Below are 8,126 nucleotides of genomic sequence, written 5' to 3'. Positions count from 1 at the left end.
TTCAGGAACAGTACACCTAAATTGAGCTTGTTTCCAGGCTATTTGATTTATGTTTATGCCCTTTACAGGTGCAACCTATTGCAGTAAGCAGCAAAAGCATTAGCATTGATGTTTGATTTATGTTAACGGCCTTTGCAGGTACAACCTATTTCATCAACCATCAACCTATTACAACGTATTAGTTGCAACATTAGTTATAAAGTCGATGTGGACAGTACATCTAATAAAATACTTATATAATATAATTTTATTTAGAAGAAAAATTTCAAAAATTGAATACTACAATTCAAATTTTACCATTTAAGAAATTTGGATATTTTGCTCGAAACACGACTTGCAATATAATTTATGTGTTGAGGCTTTTTGAGCCCTTATAGAAACGGTTGTATTTAGTTTGATCATGTGACTAGTGATAAATTATGGATCTTTAATATTTTTATGTGATAAGTTACTCTCCTCTGCTACTTAATTAGTTCTAAATCCGATTACTCGAATGTCGAATCTTGATGTATCGAGAAAAAAAAAATGGAAAATCCAAGCTATTTCAGTCACATGCGTATAATGAATCTAATGTAACATATCATTCAATTTGTTTATTGAAAAAAAAAAAAAAAGAAGAAATATCTGAGGATTTATAGATATGTGTACAGAGGACTTATGAAAGCAAACTAATACCAATACCTTTCATTGCTTCTTCCCCAACAGCCATGCCCTTTTTCCCATGAAGAAAAATGTAGGTGGTAAGTGAGCAGATAAGTCTCACTCGCCAAAAAACAATCAAGGAGAAAACAAACTAACAGGTGATACATAAAAGTGCCTCCGCTATTGGGACTCATCCATGGCGTCACTCCGCTTACATGATTGAGGTCTCAAATCCTTGTCGTCTTGCCTCGACTCCTCAGAATCTGATGTCCCGGAAACAGAATCCTCAAGTGCCTCGAGAAAAGATAAAACAGTGAACTTATCTGTAAGAGAATAGGAAAGACAATAAGAAGTCATGATGGCGTACTTAATGAGTGGATAAATCAAATAATGATGGCATAATTCCACTCATATGCAAGGTAAGACAACCGTGATAAACATGAATTTTCCTAATGCTTGCCTTCTCTATTTCCATTTTCCTAAGCAATGAGTTGTGAAAACAGAAACCAAAAACAGCATCAGCTCTTTACATGTTTTGATCAGCAGATTGTTTTATTTTATTTTTATAACCGTGGGTGTCCGGGCCAGCTTGCGCGCACCTCGTCTAATTCCATGGGGCCCTGAAGTTAACGACCAGGTAAACTTCCAGCAGCCCTAAGGGGACTTGAACTGGTGACCATTTGGGACTGTTCAAGTCAGCAGATGGTCTTTAACAAACACAAACTGCCAGGCCGTTTCAAGGACTGTTCTCAACATCAAAGCACTAAAACAAGTAAATAACCCAGACCTACATGCTTTATGTCACCCTCACAATTGTCCATCCAAAACTGAAAATGAAGGACGTGCTTGATATACATGATATTGTAAATTAAACTTGGGAATCAAAATCAACCCTAAGAGATTCTGGACCATAACGACTTACATTTACTTGGGTCAATACCAAACTGAGACAAATCTATCTGTCCAGTTCGAAGCACCTATGCAAGATAACAAAAACAAACGAAGGTTTATCCTCAGAATTCTAAACATCTTGGCAAAAATAAGCTAACTAGGCGGGCCTACAAATACTCACATAAGTAAATGAATCCACTTGTTGGCAGAAAGGTGGACTCTGCAGCAACTCCAATATATCCTCTGGAGTCCATTGACCCTGCAATGACATAAGCACTAAAGCTCGTAAAATGGAGCAACACTGCAGAAAAGGATTATGAGATGACAACTGTATACCTCAGGTAAGTATGATGTTAAACACTGTTCCAATGGCAATGTCTCAATCAACGGCATTATCAAATCAGGCTTCAAAATATCTCTCAGTCCCAAGCCTAACCAATAAAAGGAAAGACGAAATTAAACCCATTTGATAATGAAAGTAAAAATGTATTTTGTATAAATTTAACCTACTTGCAGGTTTATAAACTCATTTGTAGATCCTACTTGCATGTTTTTCCAGATAAATTTAACCTAATTACGCTACCAGGAGAGCTAACAAAAAGCCAGCCAATAGAGATGATCTGGCCAATAAGGCATATCACAGGAAATCAACATCCTGCAACCTAATTTTAAAATTTGAACTGCCACCAGGTAATAATACTCTTACAGTACAATCACTAGTTCAACAATCTTAAAAAAAAAAAAAAAAAAAAAAAAAAAAAAAAAAGAAAGAAGAAGAATCAAAAGGCACGAGCAGAAGCATCAGTAATAAATTACAGGAAAAAAAGATATGCATATGGGGAATATGATGATCGGACTAGCTTTCCTTTTTGTATCTGCAACTTATAGAGACCCCCTGTGATTTTTAAACCCACTGTTACTCTTAAAAGGGTAGGAAGCACTTTTAGCTAGAGCTCATTGGCGTGCACAGAATTGCTTACGGAGGACTTAAAGGACAATATAAATGAAAAATATAAATAGGTCTTGCTTCTTTTTATTTCCACCAGATAATGTATGTTTTGTGGTTGTGGAGTGTGAAAAAGACACTTTTCCGCAGCAATTAATGTAGTCATAATATTAGAGGGGTTCACTGCCACTAGAGATTTTAAATATGCGTCACAAATAGCTGTCCTTCAACAAAGGTTTCTCAAACACATCTGTAAAGGGAAATCTGGTGAACAACCAGGACAAGGATTCACATGGAGCAAAGAAATCACCAACACACCATAAAGAAAGATGTAGAGCATTCTCAGGAAGTGCGGAAGTGCCCAAAGAAGTGGCTCCACCCCAGTATGCCTGCAACCCAACAAGTTCTGAACCAAAGTTCTGGGGGTGGCATCATTCAATGACTTTTGATCTGGCTAAAGAATTCCTCATCTGACTAGACTAACAAACACAACTCACTGTTTTTTTTTTTTTTTTTATTATCTATTTATTGTTCTTTTTCTCGTATTAAGTTATTTGATTTAATCAGCAACTACTGTGTAGTTGAGATAAATGCAATTGCTGGTCCTAAGAAATCTCCAACATGGGAACAACTCTATGGTATACAGCTTCAAAAGTTTGCATGGATTGAAAAACTTCTTTCTACTAAAGCTGATACCAGAGATTGCGAGAGAATGGAAAGCAAATTATCACCTCCATCTGAATCTTCAGCATTATCTGCCATGTATAATCACATAACTGAAGTGTGAGATTTTAGACCATTAAAGGAAAAATATATATATGAAAGCCTTCTTTAAGGAGATAGCTTTATACCTGCAGGCCCAATGTTACTCAAGATTCGTTGCAGGTCCTCCAATTTCACTGGTCCAGATGAAGAGGTGACTTCACTAGTTACATCCACACCCAAGTTTGGGCCTACCAAGTTTCCAGCCCTGGAAATCAAAATATCAAGATTGAATCAAAGTAATGTCCAGCAAATTGAAAAATTTAATCAATCTAAATTTTAGTTTGCTGTGCAATATGTTGTCTATATCAGTCCAGGTAGCTTCAAAGGAATCAACTGCTTTCTATGGCTACTAAAACGCCGTTTTAAACTTTTGTAGCTAAACGCTACACATTTAACATGGGGCACCACTCTCAAAGCAATGCCAGTCTTGAAGATTGTACAAAAGATGGACGAGCATCTACAAATTGCATCCCACAATCTTCACCCAGCCACCATTAAATTCAAATGCTACATTTATCAACTAAAAACTCATATAGCTAGCTGCCGTAGCCCTTCTTTTAAAGCAAAAAAGGGTAAAGAGGGTGGAGACCAGAGGTTGGCACTCTCTACCTATGTGTGATCATAATAGCATCCTTACAGGCTAGAGAGGCCCTCAAGAGGGCCCTGGATGGAGGGTAGCAGAGAGGCCACAAAAGTGGGGTTGATTGTCCGTTTTGTTTGAAGCAATTTCATACTAATCAGAATATTGGATTTTAAAATTAATGTTCAACCATAAAAGATATGGCTTCCTTTTCTAACATATCTGAAAAATAATCAGCAGTTGGAAGCAGGCTCCATGTGATATAGGGCCACAACCAGGAATAGAAACTGCAAAAGAAATCCACTCTGATAAAAACTATTTATTCCTGGGTAAAGCATGCCCATTGCATCAGCTTCAACAATGAATAGATACTGAAAACAAATCCAATCTTCTTTATACATGTGCTAAGGTGAAGCTATTAAAGCAGAACTCATTGTAGACTGTTAACTTGAACCCCATCCAATTGAACTCTTCACCAGACCCAATTAACCAGTAATCAAGTGTGACTGGTCTTTTCAGCGCCAGGGTTATTGATTAGTCCTATTCGCCCATCTAATCATGTTAAGAGAACCCTTTTTGTTTGATATGATGACTTGGAAAAGAAACTTTTTTTACTATAAAAACTGTACCTCGATGAGATATCATCTTCAACCATATCTTCAGAAACTTGTAAAGGAATGGAAGGATCAGGATCTTCTTCACCAGGGAACTCTGCTATAACAGCAAGAAAAGTTCTAAACGGCCAAAGCTTTCAGAATTGAGCAGATAATCAGGGCAAGCAGGTTAAATGGTCATTAAACAGTGGAAATTGTTTAAAATAATATATGGCATCCAAAACAAAAATATGAAGTCCAGGTGGAATTAAAATCGGGTATCTTAAGTGTCAAACATGTGCTACTATGATATCAAAGAATAGAAATCAAGGAAGATATGTTATTGGCAGGATGGGAAGGGAACTTTTCAATAGGATACGCATGGCTAAAGAGAGGATGTTTGACAAACAGCAGAAAAGGGAAAGAAAATATAAAAAGATGCTTCTGCACTCTGCCTGGTTTTTTTTTTTTTTTTTTTTTTTTTTTTTTTTTTTTTTTTTTTTTTTTTGGGGGGGGGGGGGGGGGGGGGGGGGGGGGGGGGCACTCATGGATAGCAACATGACAACAAGTTCACAACAGTCAATGTTATGGTTTGTTTTAGTTTAGAGGCATTCAAAACTTATAGTGACCCAAAAACATGTGCATTCAGTAAAGAAGCAAAAAATGATAAACTGTGTTTGATAAAAATATGGCCTTTAGTAAGAATCAAAAAAGAAGATCCATGTAGCCAATGCCAAATAGATAGCTGAATTAAATCAGCAATTATATACCTATTGGTTGATTGAGGTGGTAATTGACTGCACTACATAATTGTGAATCACCATCTGCATTAGGCTCCTGGAACCAATTTAAGGAACAGGATATCAAATCATAGAACTAGCGGCTCAGCTAACAACAAACAAAAGGAGAAAAGAAAGAAAAATATAAATAATGAACCTGACCTGCATCCAAAAAAAGAACTTCCTGTCATCGCTATAGAACTTCAATATGTACACCCGTCCTGATGAAACATTAACCTGAGTAAACCATGAACAGCATCACTTATGATCACTAATATACTCAAACATACCACAACTGTAAAGGCAAAACAATGGAATACATAGTGATGTACCTTCTCAAAAAATGCCTCATCAGGAAATACTATTTGATCCTACAAGAACGTGTCAAGGAAAATCTAGAAACATATGAACAATAGCCGCATAAGAAACAGTTAAAGAAAGAGTTGAATACGAATTAGAGCTAAAAGAGGATGGGGGGGGGGGGGGGGGGGGGGGGGACATACAACAGACTTACCAAGGCAAAGGGGCAAGGAATAAGCAATAATGTGAAACCACCATTAGAAAAATAATGAGAATGTAATCTAATAACAGTGAAAGCATTGAATCCCATTGTCAATTTCTACATCCATAGAAGAAACAAAGAAGAGAGACAATCAGTTCGCTACTTATTTCGTGATATAATAAACACTAAGTAACGATGACAACCCTTCAAAACAATAATGCCTCTGACCATATCATTAAAACAAAAGGAAAAAGTAAAACAAGCCACTCATATGTAGCCATCTCCAACTATTTTCCACTTCAAAAATCATTTTTCCAATTCATGGACATGCATAAATACAAAAATCATATCTGTAGTTTCTAGCTTCACCAGCAGTAGATCTTAAAAGAAAAAAAAAGAAAAAAAAAAAAGAAGAAGAAACAAAGCCAACAAAAAAGTAGAACTGTTAATGATGATAATAAATTGAAATTAGTAAAATAGAGTTACCATAATACAAAGAAAAGGTTCATCACAAATGCCTATGCAATCTCTCAGGTGATTGTAAGTACATAAACCAAACAAAGTGAGTACCGAAACATAAAATGTATCAAAAGTTTGGAGACACATGTTTGTTTCACAGAAACAACCAAGAATTCAAGTGAATGAAATTTTAGTAATAGCAGCCAGTAGAAAAAAAGGTGAGAACTAGGATACATCTTCGACAATATTCTTTGTCCGATCAATCCACTGAAAATGGACCAAGCCTTCCTCCCCCTGACACAAATATTAAGACAGATTTTTCTCTCAAAAGATGTTCTAGGCAATAGGTTCAAATGTTAATTAAGATGGATTTTAGACAAATAGAATGCCATAGAAAAAAATTCAATTGGGTTTTTACTTGGCATACCCTTGCTATGCGAATAAGCCCTTTGCGACTGTCAGGGACAACCCTTTTCCCCTCAAAATACATTTTACCAGCACGAAACTCCAGCATGATTTCCTGCCATTAGTAACCTCAAATTACAATGCAAAACAAAGAAGAAGAAGAATTGTGCTCATATTGAGGAGTAAGCATAGAGTTAAAACATTTCTGGTTAGATGTTCAAATAGACGAAATAGCATAATTAATTATGGTTCCTAAATATTTGGATCATTTATAAAGCTTTTCAATTTGGGGTTTAGAAAAATAACGTGTATTACTTGCTCAATAACCACCCATGCTGCAATACAATCATATTTTGGCATTAGCAGAAGGCCCCAACTTCTGGCTGTTGATTAAAAAACCAACTTAAAGTAGAGGTTTTGTCAAACATAAGTAAAGGGAAAGGGCAAATAAAGTAGGCACAAAATGGCCTAACTTTAGGGTTTTGATCACTCCAAACGCACAGGCTTCGCACACTATATTATGTATGCGTCTATATATACACACACGTTTACCTAAATATACTGATTGAAACTCGCAACTGATATCAAATACATGAAACACAAGCTTTATGCACACACACATGCTTTTTATAAGTAAACGCAAACTTCAAAATAAATCCCCAAAAAATACATGTACCTGAAAATTGCACAGAGATACGGACTGAAACTCGCAATTGATATCGAATACAAGTATGAATATTGTATGAGAATCACACGTATGTATGTATGTTTTACTCGTGCATACACACGCAAAGTTGTTAATGAAGCCCAAAAAATATATATGTACCTGCATTTTTGGAAAAACTTCGGATGAAGACGAACCCATAGCTCCGCTTGTCTATTGCTTTTGTTTTGAATTGCAACTAAAATTGAAAGAGAATAAATAGAAAATACAGATGAATGACTGTTAATTCAGTGATGGTTTAACAGCTAGAGATAAGTTTTCCTTCACATAAAACCCTAAACAGAATTTAAAAAGCTAGAAAGCAAAACCCAAACAGAGGAGTAGTAGTAGTTTACATGAGGATAATAACAATTATAATGATACCCGTGGAAACCCACGAATTTTCCTGAGTAATTGGTGACTGGATTCAAATATGCTCCGCCTCCCGAGCGTGTCTTTCAGAGAGAGAGAGAGAGAGAGAGAGAGAGAGAGAGAGAGAGATTTTATAGGAGTCATCGTCGATCGGCCCGCGAAAGGTTCGGAGGCTAGGAGCTGAGTTGGGCTTTCGAATCAGACATCGCTTTTCATTAATATTACGAATGTGACATTTAGATGTCAACTAATAATAATATAGGTTGTGCGAGACTGCAAGTTTCGTATAAAGTTTTTAAAAATAAAAAATTTAATTGAATTTTTTTTTTTTTTTTTTTTATAGTGTGTTTAACTGTTTTTTTTAAAAGATTTGTATATAGAATCATAAGAGAAATGTTATAACTATAAAAAGATATAAAAATAAACTCATAAATTAATACGATTTTATATAATATTTTAGATTCACTTTATAATAAAATTAATTTTATA

At 35.7% G+C, this 8,126-nt stretch overlaps 1 protein-coding gene across 2 annotated transcripts; it reads right to left on the bottom strand.

Moving 5' to 3' along the window:
* Positions 1-573: 573 nt before the first annotated feature.
* LOC121243222 (26S proteasome regulatory subunit RPN13-like) lies at positions 574-7,802 on the bottom strand. Of its 2 annotated transcripts, XM_041141312.1 has the most exons (14): positions 7,650-7,802; positions 7,389-7,464; positions 6,585-6,677; positions 6,392-6,451; positions 5,529-5,567; positions 5,359-5,433; positions 5,188-5,254; positions 4,454-4,535; positions 3,331-3,449; positions 3,211-3,234; positions 1,870-1,964; positions 1,715-1,792; positions 1,565-1,619; positions 574-965 (listed from the first exon to the last, which is right to left on the bottom strand). In XM_041141312.1, the coding sequence occupies exons 2-14, from the start codon at positions 7,425-7,427 to the stop codon at positions 823-825; spliced, it is 969 nt and encodes a 322-aa protein (XP_040997246.1). In that variant the 5' UTR covers positions 7,428-7,464; positions 7,650-7,802; the 3' UTR covers positions 574-822. The 2 variants fall into 2 exon arrangements, with proteins under 2 accessions (XP_040997246.1, XP_040997245.1); XM_041141311.1 differs by lacking the exon at positions 7,389-7,464 and having other exon boundaries at positions 7,650-7,801.
* Positions 7,803-8,126: the final 324 nt, after the last annotated feature.

The sequence above is a fragment of the Juglans microcarpa x Juglans regia genome, chromosome 8D (assembly GCF_004785595.1).
Source record: "Juglans microcarpa x Juglans regia isolate MS1-56 chromosome 8D, Jm3101_v1.0, whole genome shotgun sequence".
NCBI lineage: Eukaryota > Viridiplantae > Streptophyta > Magnoliopsida > Fagales > Juglandaceae > Juglans > Juglans microcarpa x Juglans regia.
Note: the sequence above shows the minus strand (reverse complement) of the source record. Positions and strands in the feature narration are given on the sequence as shown.

What these genes read in the sequence shown, in the direction of transcription:
- LOC121243222 (XM_041141311.1), bottom strand. Translation starts at nt 7,781, where the DNA reads ATGACTCCTATAAAATCTCTCTCTCTCTCTCTCTCTCTCTCTCTCTCT. An exon ending in ATGAGGCATTTTTTGAGAAG is followed by an intron (nt 5,434 to 5,528) that starts GTACATCACTAT and finishes TGGTTTACTCAG; the next exon opens with GTTAATGTTTCATCAGGACG. An exon ending in AAGTGGATTCATTTACTTAT is followed by an intron (nt 1,620 to 1,714) that starts GTGAGTATTTGT and finishes TATCTTGCATAG; the next exon opens with GTGCTTCGAACTGGACAGAT.